This window comes from Haemorhous mexicanus, chromosome 2, assembly GCF_027477595.1.
Source record: "Haemorhous mexicanus isolate bHaeMex1 chromosome 2, bHaeMex1.pri, whole genome shotgun sequence".
Classification (NCBI taxonomy): Eukaryota; Metazoa; Chordata; class Aves; order Passeriformes; family Fringillidae; genus Haemorhous; species Haemorhous mexicanus.
This window is the reverse complement of record NC_082342.1, coordinates 91,333,629-91,355,188: the sequence shown is the minus strand read 5'-3', so window position 1 is coordinate 91,355,188 and position 21,560 is coordinate 91,333,629. Positions and strand designations below refer to the sequence as shown.

Genomic DNA, 21,560 nt, shown 5'->3' with positions numbered 1-21,560 from the left:
AATTTTGTTTGAAAGTTATTGTGCTAAATTTGTTTTTCAATAAAAAAATCCACTTCTTTGTAAAAGGGAGGATTGAAGCACACATTTACATAATAAATTCTCACCACTCAATGAGTAAAATCACAGAACAGCCTGGGTGCCAAGACCTTGCAAACTTCTCCTGAGCTTCTTTATTGCGATCTGCCTGAATTGCCACCAGACCCTCTTTAAAATCCTTGAAAAAGACAGAAGAATCACTGAGGGCTACTGTGCAGGTACCCAAATGTGTAAAAATACTGTAATGTGTTGAAGCACTGCTACAAAAACATGAAAGCATATGGAAACTTGTTAAATGTCACTCTGCAGACAGAGAATAAGTTGCAAGATTTTTCCACAGTTTCTAAAGATCTAGTGGGGAACTATCCCACTACATCCAGCGTAAGAGCCTTAATGGAGAATAAAACTCCACAGGTTTCCCTGAGAAGTCATTGATGCCCCAGCCCTGGCGGAGTTCAAGGCCAGGTTAGATGGGACTTTGAACAAGCTGGTCTAGTGAAAGGTATCCCTGCCCACGGCAAGGGGCCTTGGGCCCTTTAAGGTCCCTCCTAATACAATCCATTCTATGATTCTATAATTCTATGGAGATTAAAAAGATATACTATGCACTTATAAGTAGGTGGAAAGTAAGCACAGAAGGGGAAGAAAGTCCATGAAGTCCATGAAAAGGATTGAACATTGCCAGTCAGTTAGCATCACATGCCAAGAGCAGAGCTCTTGTGAGGTAGATGGGACCCTACACTAAGCTAAGCATGCCATCTGAATTGAAGTTTTCAGACCCTCAAAGACGCATGGAATTCCTGGAACACATGAAACAAACCACTGAAGATGGGGGATTACTTACAGAACAGCAGCATCATGGCCCTAAATAGTGAACCCACAGAGTCACAGAATAAATCTGCCTCTTTCTCTCAGTGATCGCACAGCGCAGGAGCCTCTGGAGAAAAGCGAGGTGGTTTTCCCGGCCACACGGCTGTACCTGTGTAAGCACCCCGGGGGCGGCCCACACGCGGCTGCACGAGAACACCCTGCCCAGAGCGGGACTAAGCACACAGGGCTCCTTTTACTGGCGTGAAGCAACAAGCCGCTCTTTAATTTCAACACCTCCCAATCCAAGCTCCGGGAGGTGTTTATTAGCAGGGTATGAACTCAACGGTGAAATTCATGACTGCGACTTCTTGTGAGTGGTGAGCCAGCAGGTCACACGGGACATCGATACGTGCGGCTTGCGCGGCACTGACAGGCAGACGGAGAAACACCCACGTAGTAGGCGAGGGGCTCAGCCCTGACCGAAGTGCAGAGTGCACGTCACTAGGGGGCAACGAGCACCCAAGCGTGGCGCAGTTAAGGCTTTCCTGGGGCTCTCCCGAAGCCACAAACCCCTAAGAGCGGCTCCAAAAAAGGGAACGCGCTGCCGAAAGCGGTACTCCAAAACACCACCCCCGCTCTCGGCTCCCGCCGCAGCCGCTGGGGGAGGCTTTGCGAGACAGCGCCATTTATAGCCGCTGCCGAAGAGAGTGACAGGCGGCCCAGCCAATGAGTGGTGCCACCCGTGGCGGCGGCGCCCATTGGCTGCCCGCGATGTCAACGGGTGGGCGGGGTGGGGCTCCGCGCGCTCCATGGCGCTCGGGGCGGGGGGCGGTCGCCGGGGCTGGGCGCGCCGCTGACGCGGGGGGCGGGCGGGGAAGGGGAGTGAGAGCCCCGGCGGAGCCCGCACAGCCCCCGCGCCCCGCGGGTCCGCCGTGCCGGAGCGCCGCGCACAGGTGAGGACGGCAGCGGCGGTCAGCGCGTCCCGCTACCCCTGCGCGCCCCGCGCCCCTGCGGACCGCCGGCTCGGCTCCGGGGGGGGTGGTCTGGGGACGGGCGGCTCTCCTCACCCTCTGGAGCGGCAGCACGGCGGAGGCGCTTCCCCTCCCCGCGGGTCTCTGCGGTGTTGCCGGAGGGAGGCTGGGGGCCGTCCTGCTCCGCCATCTGCCCGCCCGCTCTCCTCTGCGCTCCCGTGCACCTGCGTGGCGGTGCGGGGAGCGCTGGCCGCTCCTCCGCAGGACTTGCTGCCGCCCTCTCCCTTCGCCCGCTGCTCGGGGGTGCCCGCGGGGCTCCGGGGCAGAGCGGCGCTGCGCCCTCTCCCTCTCCTGTTGGGGTGCCTGGGGGATACCCCTCTTCCCACCCTTCTTCCTCCTCGCCGCGCGCTGGGATCGCAGGGGCGTTCGGCAGAGTTTGCAGTTTCCTGTGTCTGTTCCTTCCCCCGCAGCCTCGCCGCGATGCCCCGGGCGCCGCGCAGCTCCCGGACCGGCGCTCTCCCTCCCCGCCTCCCTCCCTCTCTCCGTCCCCGTCAGCTCTCGCCCTCTGCCGCCCGGCAGAGCTGGCGGCTCCCGGTGCCCGTCACCCCCCCGATTTTTCGCTTCCCCTACGAGATAGCTGCGACCGGGGCGGAGGGACAGCGGGGAAGGTCCTGACTAACTCGGACGGTTTCCACAGAGGCAGCCGATCCCTCTTCCCCGCGTTTGAGGGCTGCGGGATGCCAGGGCGGCGGTGGCGGCGGCGGGCTGCGCACCGCGGGCTGAGGGGGAGCGTGTCAGTGGAAATACGGCGGAAAAACCCCTGGTTAGCAGCTCCCCGCCGCCTTCGCCTTTTAGCTGCCTTTTCCTCACGGGCCGCTCTTTCGTGCCTTCAAGAGCGCCCTTTTCAGTGCAGCAGTGCTACCGCGGTAGGAGATTTCGCACCCTCCCGGCAGGATGGGGTCTGGCTCATCCTCTCGGAAGTCTGGCACGCTTCGTGCTGTGATCCCGCACCATCCAACCCTTCAGCAGCTATGTGAAGAGCCTTTGCAGGCGTACTGGAGTGTATCAGTTTTTATGGTTTGCGGTTGGGAATATGCTTTGTATGTATTTTGGGAGTGTGGAGATACAAGCAGAAACTTCTTGGTTTATTTAAGACGTGATTCAGTAGGGTTCTGCTCAGCATCCGAGAGGTGCCGGCGCCTTCGGCACCCTTGGCCTTCAGCATCCAGCCGGGTCATCCCCTTTGGTCTGCAGTGGGAAAGGTTCAGGTCATAATGACGCTGGCAAATTTCACAGGCTTCATCTGTCTAGTTATACCCTATCATACTGTCATCTCAAACTGGATTACCCCTCAGTTAAATTTGTTTAGATTGTGCTGTAAATTATTGAACAAACCTAAAGTGACCACCTGGGGTTTAAATAATTTATTTGCAGCTACACATGTGTTTCTGCTGGTTTAGCTACATATATTTTTAAAAGCTGGAACATGTCTGGTTTATGCATGGCCTTGGTGTATGCAGTTTGATATAGTGAAATGCTTAAATAATCATCTAAGTACTGCTGAGCTGTAGCTGAGCTGCCTGTGCTAAGAAGCACCCAAAGAGAAGGATGAAAGCAGAACCAGCCAACTCAAACTCATGATAGTTATTGATTTGACACAATGTTGTGCATACTGACTGCTGGTTAAATCAGGTTACTACTGTTCCTTTTAATTTTTTGTTTTCTGATTTTTTTCTGACTCTGTTTTTGAGGATTCAGATAGCACAATGAGAGGCCCTGATCGCAGCATCTTGGTTTTGTTGCAGCAAATGTAAAAATTATGCCTGTGTTTTCTGGAAAGGCAGACAGTTCCTTGCATTATTGGATAATATTTCTACTCGCCTGGTTGCCCTCTCTTGTTTGCGCATTGGACCAGCTGCCAGGTTTCCTCCCTGGGATAATCCCTCTAGCTTGCAGCCTGGTCCTTTGTGCACACCTGAGCTGCTCCAGAGAGATCTGTCTAATGGTAAAATGATGGGGAAGCTAAGTTACAGTTTCAGAATACTGAAACAGGATAACAACATCCTTGCTTCTGAGACACTTCATCTGAGTTGAACTGTTAGTCTCAGTATCCTAGTCGCTTACTCTGGTAGTTTGGGAATTGTGTGAACTTCCTAAATTCACATAGACAGTCCTTATAAAACTTTGGGGCTTGGGATCTTCGCCTCTCCTTGCTATTAAAGTTCATCAAGACAATTATCATTGCCAATGCTTCTGGCTTTTATTATGTCCATGTCCCATTCCTGGCATTCTGTCTTCTCTGTGTTAGCTCTTTATGGGTGTCTGCAGTAATCCGTGGTTTATTACCCATCACCAGTGCAACAACAACAACTAAATAAACTATTTAGTGCAATACAACAGGTGTCTCAGTTGTCTTTTACATTGTGTTGAGTTTGGGTTGCTCATATCGTAAGGTGTTTTTGCAGTTCTTTCTAGTCCAGTTCATTATTTTGTTTCTCACTGAATTTTTTCATCCACTGTATCTGCTTCTCATGTACTTGCATTTGTTCCCTTCCTCATAGGTACTGTGGGCTTTCTGAGTTAATGTTTAAAACCACAAACCTATCTGTGCATGAAGTTCTTCAAATAGAGCACGTTACTGGAATTATAGGTGAGGTAACTGTGGTCCAAAGGTAAACACTTCCAGTGACCTAGATGATGTGACTGAGACTTGAACACAAGAGTGTGTAGTTCGGCCACTTTATTGATTGTTTCCATTCTTTTGTTAACCATGCTTGTTGGTTATGCCTTGTTTTGTGGGCCCTTTGGTAGAGGTAATATGTGCTGTGATATAAGCTTGAGAAGAATAGTTCAAATTAGACTGGAGTCTCTTGGTACCTTCATGATAAAGAGTATTTTTTCCCCTGTTGTTCTGAATGCAGCAAGGCAAGAAGGTGACAGAGACTGCTTCCAAAGAAAATGCAGAGCAAGTTATTTATTGCTGAGTAAAATACTTGTATCAGATATTGTTTATAGTGGGGGGAAAAAACTTGGCAGTGCCTTGAAAGAATGCTGACTGGTAATGTTTGACTACTGTAGAGATGATTTAATACTTTGAAAACCTCTTCCCTCTCTTTTAAAGTTGGTTTATTTATTGCCTTATATACTCTCTTTGTCTTACTTAGGACAGTGTGATTAACAAGACTGGCTGGGTTTGGCCAGTTGATGATTTTCTAATACCAGGATATGGAACCTTCCTGAGAGATAAAACTGATCTATAGGTAACTTAGGTTTTATCTTTATGCCTGTGTAGTATAGAGGAGCAAACCATGGCTTTTTGGGGAGTTGTGGGTTGATGCCAGTTGGTATGGATTGAGCAGTCTCTGCATATGGGGCTGTAGTCTGTGCTTTAGCTGCAGCTGAGATAGGAAAAAATGGTTGTGGATGCATCAAATTCTCTTGCACTGAGCAAAGATGAGAGATATAGGTTTGTACACAGTGTTCAAAGCTCTGGTCTCTGAACTCGCTGGAGACAGTTCTGCTCCTGCAGTTACATGAGACCCCCTGATTTCAGAAGGGTTTTGTTGATGTGAGGTCTTAGGAGTGAGGCCTCCTGAAAATTACTGCATCCTGAAAGCAGCTGTTTTATCAGTTTGACACCTGCCAGGTGACACGTGACCTTCCCTTGAGCTGAAAGTCAAATTGTGATGTTGGTGATGTGAGTGCTTGTCCTTCAGTGACAAAATTCCTGTGAACTACAGCTCCCCCAGATGCAAATAGTCTTTGAAAAGGCACACATTAATCTAACAAATTCTATTCTCTTAGCCAAGACTGAGGCAGTGAGAGGGCAGTGCACCCAAGACACAGCAAAGAAGATGTAGTGTATTTCGGTTCTTGGGGGACTCTTCTAAGTATTTTTGGCATAATCTGTTAAAATTTTGTTTCCTTCAAACAGGACTAGAAGAATAAAGAGAAGCTGGATTGATGAGAACTATAAAAAAGCGTACAGCACTTTGGAATGGATTGATTTATGATACATCTGATATGTGAGAGCTACACTTCGTGTCGCTGCTGTCCAGCTGCTGCTGGAGTACTTGAGCTGACTTCACTGCAGGAAGCCCAAGTGATCAGTCCTCACCACTAGCAGAACCTAAGCAAGTGTGATGCTGAAATGAGATGAGGCTCCGAAATGGAACTGTGGCCACCGTGTTAGTTTTCATCACTACTTTCCTCAGTTTGTCCTGGTATACTGCATGGCAAAATGGGAAAGGTAAGGAAAAAGCTCCAAAACCTCATCAGCTTCATGTGGCTGCATTTCTGTGTGCTGCTGCTGTACGTTGGCCATCTGTAAATTGCTTGTTGACTAGCTCTGCTACAGAAGGTACTGCCTTGGTGAGAAATAAACACGTGCTAATAAGTTCAGGAAAATTAACTTTGAGTGGTCCTCATTTAAAAAGGGGAAAAAAGAAAAAGATACCTTGACAAAAACAAGTGCTGCTCTTGGGGGAATGGGTTGGTCAAGGCTGAGGAGTTGTGGTTCGATTATATTATTTTTTTGTTTCCTGGTTTATGGTTGTTGGAGAAACATATGTTTGTTTTTGGTTGGTGGTTTATTTATTTTTTTTCATGTGTAACATATGGCCAATGGACCCAACTAGACAATGTTATTTTTGGTTCTGCTTTCTGTCTTCCCTGGTGATTTACTGATGGCAGTGGCAAACTGCCAATCAACACTGTTGGAAGACTTTTCTTGCTGTCTTTGAAAAAAAATTTAAAATACTTTTTGTTAAAGTATCATGTAAGAAGTGAAATACAATTATGAAATCCACTAGGTAATAATAAATGCATCTATTAAAATAATGAGCAATTTTATAAAATACCTAAGTAGCTGTTTTGTATAGTAGACTTTTATCTGTTCATATATCTTTGATCTTACTGCACTCCCTGTGAACCCTGAAAAATTCAGTTTTTCTGAGGGTTGGGATTGCTTATGAAAGGTGCTTTGGTTTTGTCCTTCAGTAAAGCAAATAAACTTGTTCAGCAATGTTTTCTAGAAGGAAGAAAGGATTGGTTTTTACTTTATAAACATCTGATCTCCTGGAAAATAGTACACTATGTCCTTCAAAGATCAAGTAGCTTTAAAACTAATAATCATCTTCAGTGATTGTTTGTTCTGTTGTTCTGCAGAAAATATTATTTTCAGTTGTTCCTCAAGTCCAATTAGAGGAAGCTGAGGTTTTCCAGGAATACTGTCTGTTGTAGCATGGCCAACTATTAAAGTAAAAAAGAAGCAGAAGAGTTCTGTGGCATGCTGATTTTTTTTTCCACTGGACACTTGTGGAAGAAGCAGATGCTTTGTGATCTCTGCTGTAGCAGGTGGTTGGTAGGCTACCCTTCTGAATGCAGGCAGCAGGAAAAATGTCATGTTCTCAAGGTTATGGTAATATATAGAATTTTGAATTAGACAACAAAAGCTTAGATGTGGCTAAGACAAGAAAAGGGTGTCTGAATAGCACTGGAAGCAGTACTTTCTTTATTTTGACTACTAACCAATTCAGTAGTTACCTTTTTACTAATTTCTTGCATAAGAAGCTTGTAAGAATTTTGTTCTCGCTTCAGCAAAGATATGTTTCTATGAAATTCTTCCAAATGTTTTTTTCTTTCTCACCTGATATGACTTGCAAGTTTTGTTCTCTTTTGTCAAAGCATGGCACAAAGAAAAGTCTCTGATAAATCAGCAAACACCTGCTATTTGGAGAGTATACGATATATGGCACTTTGCAAAAATTTAAGCTTTTGTTCGTTAGACTGCTCTTTTTTTTATACTTTTGTTTTCCATCTGAATGCTTAAAATCAATACTTTCCTAATACTGGTATAAAAGTTCTGCATTTATCTTCTTCAAGGTCTTGCAGTTGAGCATTAAGATGATAGTTTGTGAAATAAAAATCAGTGTAACAGGACATCAGTAATTTGTTAATTAATCATAAATCACAGTTATGAAACTTAAGTCTAAATAATATTGTTCACCAGAAGTTTTTACATAGAACATTGTATTTTAATTTTTTCACAGGTTATTCAAAATCAAACCAGATTTGAGTTAATTCAGTACCACATTTTCAATCAATGCACAATGGAAAGGTTTCAGAAACTGATGATAAATATTTGCTCAAGTTATTTTTTCCAGTTCAATGTAATTTGATAGCCTTGTGGGAAGGTATTTTAATTCATTGATAATGCTTTCATTACAAATTTTTGAGTGACTAAGTTAGAACAAACATAGCTTGCTGTTTCCATTCACTGAAAGGCTGTGGGGTGTCACATTTTTTGATGATCATATTTTGTTTTTCGTTACATTTAGATTCTTGTAGGTATTTGTCAATCTTTGGAGTGCAAGTTAAATCTACAGTTAGAAAGAAAATGCTGTTTTACACTTTCTTAAAGAGAGAGCTACTTCCCTCAAATCACTCAATGATAACTAAAACAAATTCTGCTTTTTAAAGCAGAAGCATAATGCTTTTTTTTCAAACTACCCTAATTAGTTTTCAAGTGATTAATTTTAATTTAGAAACTAAGATCTTGGATGATTGTCACTTAAAGTGCAGCATCATTTGTGGAATACCAATTAGACTGGGATGATCTGATATTTTTGTAGATCATACCTTCCTCTAGTAAATGTATGTAGACTTAGTCTATACAGGATAGGATTTAGACATTAAATGATACAGAGTTTTAAAGCACAAAAGTTTGTCTCAGCAGAACAATGCTTTACAAACTTTAAGATATGCTGAGAAGTTGTCAGGAGCTGAAGGAAATATTCTGTTTGAAGTGCCATTGCTGGAAAGAGCATGGCTGTATCTTACCCAGAGGTTTGATTATGTGAATAACATTTCACAAGTCATATATTGCTGTTTGCATGAAATGGCCAATTATATGATTTTGCTTTTAAAATAGCTGTGTTGGAAGATGGTTGACTGAAATATTTTTGGTCATTGGAGAGAGTCTTAAAAATTAGTCCATGGTCCTTGTTGCTTTCTGGACTTCACTCAATGTGTAGAAGCACTGGTGTTGTGAGGAAGCAGTGCAAGTCCTGAATGCACCTGGGAAAGACCTCTCCTGGGGGATTCCTGCAAATCAGTTGAAAGACCACTTTCTAGGGTTTAAAATGTGCTATGGTTAGCATGAATGAAGTACATGTTGGAAATTGAATCTTAAAAATGCTCATTACTGTGGTGCACAGAAGAAACACATTTAAAGGATCTGCAGTCACTTCACATTCACAGTTAGTTCAGTGTAGGATGTCCTTGAGTTCCTCCTAAACCCGAGCCCTTATGCAAGGAATAACTTTATGCTTAATACCATCTCTTCTGACTGAATTGTGTTTTCTGGTACTACTGACCTGCTCAGGGTCACTGGTCTTCACCACCTCATTTGTGAGCTCTAGAAATGTGGTGGGTTTTTTACCCTGAAGGCACTTCCCCTAAGATCTAACCAGTACAGAACAGTACTGCATACCTATTAGACCAGTCACAAAATTTACATCAAAGCAGTTGTGTGCTACATAAAATGTGTAACTTTGATGCTTTTCTCTTTATTGTGACTTTTGGTCTGAATACATAATGTTCCAGGAAGAGCCCTATGCTCCATAATGCTAAATAACCTCCCCTTCTTGGATCAACAAGCTCTCTGATGGCTGTGGAAATTGGGAAGGAAGGTAAATAACTTTATTGAATTAGTGCAGGCGTGGTAGGATGGAATTCAAGTACTTTTTAATTTCAAGTATGTGACTTTTATTCTCGGTCAAAGACAGTTGTTGGCAGTGTCTTGCATCACTTCTAGGAGATGTTTGGCTACTTGAAGTGTTGAGAACAGGTCCTGCAATATCTATTGTCAAAATCTGATGCAATTTAGTCCTTCAGAATTGGTTAAACTATGTAGTTGTCACAGCACCCTGAAATCATCCATGTAGTTAATCATTGTTCCTTAATGATGAAGAATGGCTTGAAGAACTTCTGTTTTTCAGTTCATCTGGGGGTGTTGTCATCACTGCAGGATTTCCTCACTACATGGGGATGTCTTATTTTGGTACACCAATACAAATTCCCATGTGAAGACCTACAGGAAAACTTTTGAGATATTTATCTAGCTTCCTGGTTCACTGAACAGTCACTCATGCTTAAGTAATGAAGGTCAAATGTGTTTTCTTTTAAGCATGAAGTTTTCTCTCATTTGAGGAGAAAATGGCCTAGGCTTTATAATAAAAGTGTCATCTTCTCTCTCCTCTGTCTGTTTTCACAAAATTAGAATTGCAGTGCTGGTTCTCAGCCACAATAGTCGTAAGTGTTCAAAAACATCTAAACTTAGCAAGGATAACAAAACCTAACTGTGACTAAAACAAAAAACCTCAGCCAGGGGTGGCTAATTTTGGAGTAAGAAGCAGCAATATTTATCCCCAGAGGAAGAAGAGTCCTACAGGAAGAACCACAGAGGAAACAAGGCAAGGAGGCCAGAATCTGTCCTTCCTATCGTCTGTCTGTCTGTCTGTCTGTCTGTCTGTCTATCTATCTATCTATCTATCTATCTATCTATCTATCTATCTTCCCTCTTGGCAGTGGTTATGCAATATTCTCATTAAGAAAAGGTAAACATTCTGAGAGATACTTGTATTTTACAGCTATAACCCACCTTAGTTTCTACATGGATCCTAGGAGAAGCTGTTGTGCAGGTAAATGCTGCTACAACCCTCTGACTGTGTATTCTGATCTTCAGAGTTAGATACTCATTTCCCACTGAAGTGTGAGTTAAGACCAACCAACCAAAAAAGTTACATGGACTACAAACTAGGAGAAGTGAAGGCAGGGGAAGGGAAGGGATGGGCTGGAATGCCAAAGTGGAAGGCGATATAACAATTTATGTCAGTTTGAAAAAGAGGGGGCTCTTTAATTTCTGTTAAATAGAAGGAAAATGTTGGTTTCCTTTGGAAATTCTGTTGCATATCCTCCAGGAGCTGAAATTAAAGGAAATAAGAATTTCCTTTTTCTTTTTAACACTAGTGCATGAATGATGTCCTGTTCTTTATCTAAAATAAATTCCAAGCTTGTTTTCAATAAGATATTGGCTTAGAGCTTACTGATACTAAAAATAGTTGTTTTTCATTAAAGCTAATCAGGAATGTGGGTTTGGTTACTGGTAGTGAGCACCCTGTCCTGGGTGAATGATACAGAAGATCTGTATAGCTGTTCAGGTGGGGCAGTGTTTGGGTCTGCAGCATCTTTATGTGTGTCTTATGACTGCTGCAGGAGAACTCCTCTGGCAGCAGTGATTTTTTGAGAACTGCAGTGAAAAGGATTGCTACCAAAGGGGTTTTGCAGCACTGCCTTGCTCCTGGCATTTTTTGGAACCTGCTGGCTAGGTTAGCTCATCTGTTTATAGGATTATAAAACTTGGTTGCTACCAGAGTATTTAATGGGATCTGGCTTAGCCAGCATCTTGAGGTACTGCTCTTGATTACAGGCTAGTGTTAGAGTTGGGGAAAGCCCTTAGTTCTGCTCAGTGTAGCTTCTCATAATTCTTCTTCAGCCTGAGTCTTCAGTGCTTCCATGAGATATCCCCTCTTGCATCCAGCCAAATAAACAATGCCTGCTTCCTAAAGCTACATTAGTGTTAAGGAGTTTTATTTTTACCCATTTTTGGTAACAACTCATCCAAAATGCTGGTTGCTGCTCACATCCAGAGACTATTGAGACTATCATGGGTGTAATTTAGCCAAGCCAGGAAAGACAGTTGTATCTGATACAGCTGCTCATACCTTACTATAACATTTTTAAGTAGAAGGGGCTTTGCAATGATCTGTCCTTTTTTGATGTCATTTGATATTTTCCTTAGTGAATCTAGATGATTAGGGGCAGAGAATTCTTACTGGATTTCAAACAACACCATGATGGGAGGAGCAACAAAGATGGACAAAGAGATTGAAATTTAAAATTGATTAAGCAACTTGGAGGCTGAGTCAGGAAGCGTGGTGAGTAGTCAGTTGAAGATGGGTGAAAGTGCCCCAGTCAAAATGTGGGGTGCAGTAAAGAAAAAGAAAATCAAATGTGTACAGGAGGAATTGGGAAGAAGCTTTATGTTGGCATTATAGGTAGGAATGACAGTCATGCTACATATGACTCATCATATTATTGCAGAAAACAATAGGAGTTGAGCAAAAAAGAGGTTTAAGGAAATAGGTATGAAGTCCATTGCTTCAGCAATACACAGGAAATCTTTTTGCTCTGGTTTGTACTGTGTCTGCTTTGGGAGGGTGCCCTGGAAAGAAAATAGATGCATTAGATGGGGTTCAAAGAAGCAACAAGTGATCAAAGATCCAGAAAGTCTACTCTGTAAGGGAAGGGTCAGTGTCTTGACATTCTTTACCTTAAAGGAGAAGTGTGAGGTGAGAGACAGGAAGATAGTTTTCAAATATTTTAAAAGTTCTTGTCAAAAAAGATTAAAAAAAAAAAGACATAATCTATTGTTTGTGGCCGTAGTGAATAACAGGATCTAAGGGACTGAAATTGAATGGGAGAGGAAGGTTTGATGGTGGACAGTTTTTGTAGTGGCAAGAGTAGTTATATATTAGAGTAGATTATTGGGGAGGAGTTGTTGGTGAAGAATTTTTATGTAGGCAGTTTCAAGAATAGTTAAATCAGCAATGACAAATAAATGATACCATAATTGGTACTGATAGAGATTTGGGCTAGCACAAAAAGAATGAGTTAAACTGAGTTTTAAAGTCAGTATGACACTTCCAAAATAAATCTTAGCTAGGGAAGACCTACAGCTGGCAGGAATGCTCCAGCTTTGAAGTAGCAATTGTGGTGAAATTAATTTTGAGCGGAGGATTGGACTAGATGACCCCCAGAAGTCCCTTCTAACCTAAATTCTATTAGTTGTTATTGGCATTTGCCAGGTTTTTTTCTCCTTATGCCAAGAGCAATACGACAGTGTGTTTCATTACTAAATAACATTGATGTTTGCGTGAGATATGTGAGAGTTGCCATTTCTTATAATATAATTTGATCCCTTAAAATACATTAAATATTTGCTTGTATTTATCAGATTCCTTTATCTGTTTATTTTTAGTCTCTTACTGTTATTAATAATAAACAACCACTTCTGTAGCTAGGAACCATGAACATACTGTGTTAGAAAAACATCAAAAAAGGACTTACATTTATTTTCAAGTGTGATTCCCCCCCCCCCCCCCCCTTTTTTTTCCCTCACTCTTACAGTTTGGAGCAGTATCTTACTCAGTAACCTTTTTCCTGCTATGTAATTATGATTTTATTTGCTGCTGGGATGACAAAAAAGCTTTTTTCATTATTGATACAATCTTTAAGACTAGAATCCTGAAAGTTTTTTTTTTTTTTTTTAAGATGATACACTGGTAAGTCTATAATTTGGTTTTGTTTATAATGCACTATATTTTGTTTTCCTGAGCATGGCAGAAAGTGAATAGAAAGCAGTTTCCTTGCTCACAGTGAAAGGCTCTATTCCAGCTAGTCTCTGCCTAAAAAGCAATTGCTCTGCAGTATTTTAGAGCTGTGCTTCCAGCTGTTTTTCTGGTTGTCTCCTCAGCTTTCACGCAGATTTCTGCCTATTCCTGTGGATGCTTCCCACAGATGTGCCACCCATCCATCTAACTGTAAACAACAGAACCCCTCTTTTTCGCTTGTGACAGTATGTAATTTTACTATATAATGCCAAAAATAACTTAAAAGTTTTCTGTGCCTATCAAGCATAAATTTTGCTATAGTCGCCTGTGCAGGCAGATCCATTGCAGTCTTACATATCAATGCCATGGACGTATAAGTTTCCTCAGACAGTTCAGAGATGGGCTGAACTCAATCTTTTTTGCCATTACAAAGTACTAGTGTAGTACTTGTGCCAATAAACAGCCCTCATACTTGGTTGCACAGCCCCTGGAGACAAACTGTAGTGCTACTGTTAGAGAGAGATTTAAATAAAACGAATGTGATGGGATTATGTGTGACTTACAAGGTTGTTGTTAATTTGCAGCAATGTGTGAGCATGATGAAGCTTTGATCCTGAGTTGCTTGCAAGGAGGACAAGTTAGAAAGAATATGTTCTCAGAAACAGTTTGTTCAACACAGTTGTCAAGGCACAAAGAAACCAGGAGCGTCAGCAGCCTCAGCCCGCTAGCGTGTGTGGAAACAATAACCAGACTTCCGCAATGACTTGAGTTTTGTGCCCAGGCTATTAAGAATTTCTAAAAGTTTCAGCTCTTAAAATAGTGCTGGTAATTTTGAGGTTGTAGTACTCACTCCTTTGAGCAGTTATTTTTGTTAGATGAATTTTCTTCTATTGTATTACTATGTTAGGCATTTGGCTGTAGATCAATCATTAATCTCTTTTTAGGATGCTGGGTTTTCTTGCTGTAGTTTCTGCCTTGTATGTATATGTTTGTTTCTGAGAGGAGGAAAGGAATGGTTTAAAGGAAGAGCATCTTGATTTACATGTACAGAAACTCACTGAGTTACTGGCAGCTCTGTAGTAGAAACAAATCGTGTTAAGTGTTGAAAGCTTTCAGGTTGTCAGAAGTAGTTGCTTTTTCTGTGTTCTACTGTGTTCAGCTTTGCTGTGTACTTGGTTTCCTTGCCACATTGGACTCTAAGTTAACTATACTGAGAATATTCAGCATCTTAACCCTCAAAAATCTTGAGCCCTGAATGTTCAAGAATATGTGAGCATATTAATGTGATAATTTTTGGACAAGATTTGAGACACATACACATGGGTCTTCCTGAACAAGACTTCAGTTTCTTCATGGAAATTTTGCCTGGGCAGAAATCCCTTCAGACGCAGAGCCTGCAGCCTGGATGGGTGGGTGCTGCTGCACAGGCATCCCGTTGCTGATGGGGTTACTGCAATGATGACTAGAAACCCCAACTGTGTACACACAGACTGAGCGTGACACCTTTGGGAGGCTTTATGGGAGTGCATATTTGTGATAAGTAGTTGCTGAGCAATTACACAATAGTGCTCAAGTCCCTGTGCTTGGGATGTCTAAGAGGGGTCAGCCACTCAGTTACTGCACAGTTGGTTGGTGTATATGCTGTGAGTCACATTCTGGAGGATGTGTGGAGGTGCATGTGTTGTAGAGTTTGTGTGGAAGCATCAGGGTTAAACAGTTTTGCTTTGCACAAATGTTGTTTGCACTCTCTGTTGATGAGAGGGGCTCTGGAAGAAATAGGGGAGACCTTTCTGGAATTCACATGTGTACACACATGCTGGTAGAAGAACTGCTTTCTCATAGGTAGACTCCCTCAGGTCAGGGCTCATTTTCTCTTGCTCTCCTCCTCCACATTGCTTTACTGAGTTGTATAGAATGCTATTTTATGTTACACAAAGACCCTGGAAAAGGGACCAATGCTTTACTCTGTATTTGTAGTATGTTGCTTTAGACCTAACTATTTAACTCAGTTTGAGGAAAGTGTTTAACTTGGAACGAGCTGTAACTGAATGGAAACTTCTCTTGTTGTGTTTTGGGATCCAGCAATGAGTTGAATTGGGTTTTGTGGTATTTTAGCTATGTGTAGATTAAAGTGATCTAAGGTTTGAATTGAGTGAAGCTGAGAATTTATTCTTATGCAGGACAACAATTGATGTTAGGACATTCACAGATTGTTTAGTTTAGGGCTTTAAGTTGTTTTAAGTGCAGTCATAAGATAACCCAATGTCTTGGATAGTGAACGTAGGATGGCTTTTTTCAAAAATTGAATTTAAAACATGCTACTTTATCCTCTTTTTCCCTCTCTCACTCCATCATGCTGTTTGATTCTGGCTTGGATCAAATTTACTGCGGAATAAAAATTAGCATTGTATTCCTCTGAGTTTGGAGGAACACTCATGTTCTGCTAACTGTGTGGGTGCAGAACTGCTGCAGCACTGCTGCTGCTGAGGGTTAAAGGCTGGTGCTGGTCAAGGGTAAAAGGTCTGGTATGTATAGGAGACTTACATGGGAAACAACATTTGGGCTGGTGTGTACTTGGCCTGAATGCTGGTTTCGAGGGCTGGGGCAGAGGAACAGAGGGTCTTGGGGTGTGGAACAGAGTCTTGGGAAGGAGCTGGGGCTGCTCTGACAGAAACTCCTGTAAGCGAGGAGGGGTGGAAACTGTTGGAAATCAAATCTGTGAAGCTTGTGTGGATGCTGTTTCTGAGTTTGGGGATACCCTCCCCACCTCACAGTCTTGGCACTCTCTAGGCACACAAACTTACCAGTGTCAGGTGAGAGAGATGGTTTGTTTAAAACTCAAGCAGGCATTTACACGTAAATTGTATGCCTTTGTTTTGGATTTTTCATGATACTGCTGGTTCAGTCCTTCAAAGTGTAAGACAAATGCATGTGATAGCGTTCACAGTCTTATTTTTGTAGTTGGTAATTTTTTTAATTAGTGGAGAATAGCTCTCAAAGCCTGACAAGAACCTATGCTTCAGCTTTTTGCTTTTATCTATACCTGGTGTTGGGGTACATCCTAACTTCTTGTCCATGCTGTTGTTAGTGTTAAATCTGCCATGGAAGAAAAAGGCATTAAAGGCTACTTGGCTTTGTTGTTTATTGAGCCATTATAGATGCATTTTTCAAATGGGAGTTGGATGTAGGAGTTTGTTGTTAGGTTAGGGCTTTATACCAAAGGGGAATGTTGCCATTTGTGTTGTTTAGGTGGAACTGCAGAGTGTGTGGTTGATGCAGTTTACTCTACCCTTCATTCTCAAAAAAAAAAAAAAAAATCTTTATAGCAAATTGATTTATATACCACAATAATGGTATGAAAGGAACAGGACACTTAATAAAAACTTCTATGACTTTATTGATTTGTATCTCTCAAAATTAAGAACTGAATTTTTCATTCAATTTTGGCAATGCAAAATTTTTTGGGTATAAATCTTTAACAAAACACAAAGTCCTTCCTGTAAGGAAAATAAGAACTTTTTTTTTCAGTTAATCTTTATTAAGATGATGCTTCTTGGATCTCTTCTTCTGTGGGAGTAATTACTACGCTGTGCTAGTTCTTCTACAAAATCCTTGTTTCCTTGTTGCAGACAGGATCAATATGAAAATTATAATTCTATTCAGAAATGTTAACCCATTTGCAATACAAATGGTGCCATATTTCTCAGTGTTGTAGCATCACAATGTTCAGTAATACTAATGAAGAGTATTACAGTGGAAAAATAATTTAAAATATGTAATTAGCACAGTGATTTGGAAAATTTTAACCAAAATACAAATTTTCTGCACGGAGTATTTTGGAGAGACTACTTGTCACCAAAAACACTTAAAATTTCACCTTCCTATTCTTTGTGGCACACACATCCTAATGGCCTTAGTCAAGGCTTACTGGAAGCTCAGTAATAGAAGCCTTCTCTAACCTTGTGCAAGCATCTTTGTTACTGTTTCAAGACCATTGTTTTCCTGTTTATGAGGCAACTGAGATCAGCTCAGTTGATCAGAGCATAGTGCAAATAACACCCTATCCAGCCTGGCCTTAAACATTTCTTGAAATGAGGCATCCACAACTGCTCCAGGCAACTTGTTCCAGTGCTTCACACCCTCATAGTTAAGCATTTCTACCTTGCATCTAGTCTAAACCTACCTATTTTGTTTTTTTTCAGGTTGAGGCCATTTCCCCTTTCCTGTCACTCCATGCCATTGTAAATGGTCCCTCCCCAGCTCTCTTGTTGGCTCCCTTTACGTAGGAAGTGCTGTAAGGTTTCCCTTCCAGGCTGAACAACCCCCAACTTTCTCAGCCTTGTCTTCTAGGAGAGGCGTTCCTCTGACCATCTTTATGACTCTTTTCTGGACTCTCTCCAACACATCTGTGTCTTTCCTGTGCTGGGGACCCCAGAGCTGGATGCAGCACTGCTGGTGGGGTCTCATGAGAGCAGAGAAGAGGGGCAGGCTCACCTCCCTCACCCTGCTGGCCACACTGCTTTTGGTGCAGGCCAGGACACAGCTGGCTTTGGGGACTACACGTGCTCATTGATGAGTCCTGCTGAGCTTCTCATCAACCAATACCCCCAAGTCCTTTTCTGTAGAGCTGCTCTCAATCCATTCTCCACCCAGCCTGTGTTTGAACTTGGGATTGCCCTTACCCAGGAGCAGGACCTTGCACTTGGCCTTGTACTTCATGAGGTTCTCTTGGTTCCATGTCTCAAGGCTGTCCAGGTCCCTCTGGATGGCATCCCTTCCCTCCAGGATGTCAGACATCACACAGCTTGATGGTGTTGGCAAACTTGCTGAAGGTACAGTCAGTCCCACTGCCCTTGTCAGCAACAGAGATGTTAAAAAGCACCAGTCCCCATGGTGACCCTTGAGGGTGCCACACGTCACCAGTCTCCACTTGGACATTGAGACATTGACCGCAACTCTGACTGCAGCCATCCAGCTAATTCCTTACCCACCGAGTCATCTGTCAAATCCATGTCTCTGCAGTTTGGAGACAGGGATGTTGTGCAGGACAGTGTCAAATGTCTTGCACAAGTCTGGCTGTTTGCAAGAGGTGTGGGTTAGTCTCAAAGGTCAAAGTTGCTGCGACCCCGAGATACGTGAAAAGTGTGTGTTTCAGCCCGCGCACTCGAAGAATGAGTCGGAGTTCTTCAGTTCTTGGTCTCAAGGTTGTTTATTGTATCTTATCTATAAATTTTTTTCTCTTGCCCTGCTGAGGTCCATCCAGCAGGACAGTTCCAGGCACTCTGCCTGCCCCGGGGCAGTGTTATCTCTTTATACTAAAAACTACGTATACAGTGTTTACAATTACTTTCCAATACCTATCGCCTATGTTAGACAGTGAGCTTCTACTCTAAACCAATCTAAAAGTGCCAATATCACGGCAGAAGATGAAGGCAGAGAAGAAGAAGTAAGGCTGGACACGCCCAAATCCCTCCATCTTGCTCCCAAAACCCCCATTTGAGAAACCCCAAAAATCTATTTTTTCACCCTGTGATAATTTCATTATTATACTATTTAACTGCTGTGGCTTGCTGGTCTTCATACAAAGCTGGTAACCTGCTCCACAGGTCATAATCAAAACCACAGGTGTTCTGGGCTCTGTGCCAGGGTTTCTGAGCCTCCTGGCAGGGGTCCTGGCAACTCTGGGCACCCAGAGGGATGTCCTGAGTTCTGACAGGTTAGAGGATTAGAAGAAGCATGAATGATTACCAAATTGGTAATTTTATGGAAACTTGTTTTCTCTTTCAAATCCCTTTTTCAGTTTTAGCTTAGGAAGTCAGTAACAAGGAGAATCAAACCCCCTACTTCCCTAAATTCTGTTACAGCAGAGAATGCTATGTTAGTAAAGGGAATTAGAAGTTCAGTAGGTTATAAAAAGTGGTATGCAGAGAAATAGTTTTCCTTAAAATAAAAAGAAAAACACCACAAAAGAGCTCCCCAGGAATTTGAGGCCACTAGATAGCATGATATCTTAATATAGGTCTATGTGCTTGTTTGTAGAAGGTAGCTGAAAGTATTATTGTCTGATTGAGATCTGAGGAGAAACATGAGATGTCACAGATGACTTGTAGTCAAACTGACTCTAAGAGGTCAGATTACCTATGGGGTAATTACATTTGTTTACATGGTCAGCAAATCTCTAAGTATTTCAGGTGAAGAGTTGTTCCTTGTGCACTTTTAACAGATGTGAAAGAAATGGTTAGGTTTTGTTGTTATTTTTAATGTTGAAATTATGATATCACGCAGAGATGCTGATTCTAAAGCCACACGCTGCTCAGATCAGGTGCTTTGATATGTCCTGTTAGGAATGAGTGTTATTAGCTGTTATGGGGTTTTTGGAAGATACTCCTGTTCATTGGTAGCAATAAAATGTATGGATATACATGCATCTAACATAAATGATGGAAGCAAACATAATAAATGAATGCAATATGTATGCTTAATACACATTTCTGCAGATATGTAGAAGGGATTGCTTTATTTTAGTAAATTGAAAAAGCAATAGAAATGCTTTCTTTCACCTAATATGCTTCAGTCCTTCAATGTTGCCAAGAATGCAGGCTAGACATTGACCTGTCCTGTATCTTAAGTGTTTTTCAATGTTATGGTTGTAATGCTTGCTTAAACTGGAGCTTTGTGCTTGCTTGAGCAGTATAGTTACAGTCTTCCTTTTTATTTGGCAGTTAGTTTGAAAAAATAATTGTGACATGATGATCTTTGTAAAAGCTGTCGCTGTAAATTGTGTTTTTTGAGGTAATACTGTGATGTTGTTGAAGGTTTCCTGGTTTCTTTTACACTGCTGTGTGCTTTAAATCTTGTGCAAGACATGTTAGAAATGTCAAAGTGGGATGTTTTAGTGACAGTTCCTTGAAGGTAATTTTCTTCACTGTAAAGAGTTACTGTCCAGGCTACATGAGTTCAGTGCTTTGTGTACTCAGCTGAGCTTTTCTTTTATCAATTTTCTTAAACTGAACTCTTTGTGCAATGAATGTCTACAGCAGCAGAAGTTGCAATAACTTTTGTTGTTCTGCTTTGCTTCTTGGGAACAGAATGTAGGAAGGGATGTATGAATACATCCCTTAGTGTTTCTGTTCAAGGATAGAGATGTGTTAAATACTGATTGCTTTTTGTGGGACAGATTTAGCACATGATTTCAGTGATGTTTTTATATCACTGTCCCCTTAAAGAAGTGCCAGTAGAGGTGGCTTTACTTAGCACTGGGAATAAAATAAGAACCAAGTAGCTGGAACCTAAAAAGCCCTGAGGTTTATATTAATCCTTAGAGTGTTGGGCAGTGTTGTTTACTAGTCAAAGAAGTGTGAATTCTAGTAAAGTTAACAGTCAGATCAGGATAAATAATTTACAAATGTATGATTGTGCAATTTCTTTTTTGGAGTTCTTTTGTTTATTTGTTTGGGGTTTTTTTGGAGAGGGGGATTGGGGAGTTTTTGTTTATTTGGTTTTGGGAGTTTTTTGTTGTTGTTGGTTGATTGGTTAGTTGGAGTTTTTTTGTTGTTGTTGTTGTTTGTTTGTTTGTTTGCTTTTCCCCCATCACTGTAGCTTGCTTTTCTCTGCTTTGAAAGAAGACCTTCAGCTCAAGTGCTGCCAATAACTCTTCTCAAACAAATCATGTGTTTAATTATCCTTATTGTCTGAAGCAAGTGCACAGACAGAGTACCATATGCTTCTGTTGACTTGACCTCCTTATTTATGGGTGTCTGGATTTTCTGATATATTATTCTTTTTATTCCTCGTGTCCAAAGGAACATTCAGATTCACTATCAGCCTTCATCAGGGGATGTTTGAATGTGATGTCATACTGGATTTTATAATTGATTTATGAATCTTCTTAATTGTGACCTTTCTTTATTAAACAAATTATATCTGGAAGCAAAGGTGTGCAATTGCATCTGGAGACATTTAAAACTGTTCCTGGCTGTTCTGTCCAGCTATGAAAATACTCCTTAAGTAAATAATTAATCAGTTATCACAATTCTAGTTTGGCTTCTTTGGCTTTTTAATTTCTTAGGATTGTTTTTCCTCTAGAAAAATGTTGAATTTTGTGGATTTTTAGAAAAAAAAAATCAAACAAACCTGATGTACCATTTCATGCTTCCATTTTGATTGGTAAGCTACATAATTTTTAGTGTATTTGTATTAAAGATTGAAAAAATGGAGGGAAAGCAGATTCTCATATCAAAGAACTATTACAAGAAAATTGATTTTGAAATTTACAATCCAAAGTAGAAAA

At 41.7% G+C, this 21,560-nt stretch overlaps 1 protein-coding gene across 5 annotated transcripts in view; it reads left to right on the top strand.

The window, feature by feature from the left end:
* Positions 1–1,682: 1,682 nt before the first annotated feature.
* Positions 1,683–21,560, top strand: part of MGAT4A (alpha-1,3-mannosyl-glycoprotein 4-beta-N-acetylglucosaminyltransferase A) — a 78,715-nt gene continuing 58,837 nt past the window's right edge. The window contains exons 1-4 of one of the 5 annotated variants that reach the window (XM_059839485.1): positions 1,690–1,799; positions 4,379–4,467; positions 4,982–5,077; positions 5,752–6,066. In XM_059839485.1, coding sequence (XP_059695468.1) covers positions 5,973–6,066 — 94 coding nt within the window. In that variant the 5' untranslated portion in view covers positions 1,690–1,799; positions 4,379–4,467; positions 4,982–5,077; positions 5,752–5,972. Of the gene's footprint in view, positions 1,800–4,378; positions 4,468–4,981; positions 5,078–5,751; positions 6,067–21,560 lie in introns of all 5 variants that reach the window. The other 4 variants (XM_059839489.1, XM_059839488.1, XM_059839487.1 and 1 more) reach the window with 4 other exon arrangements.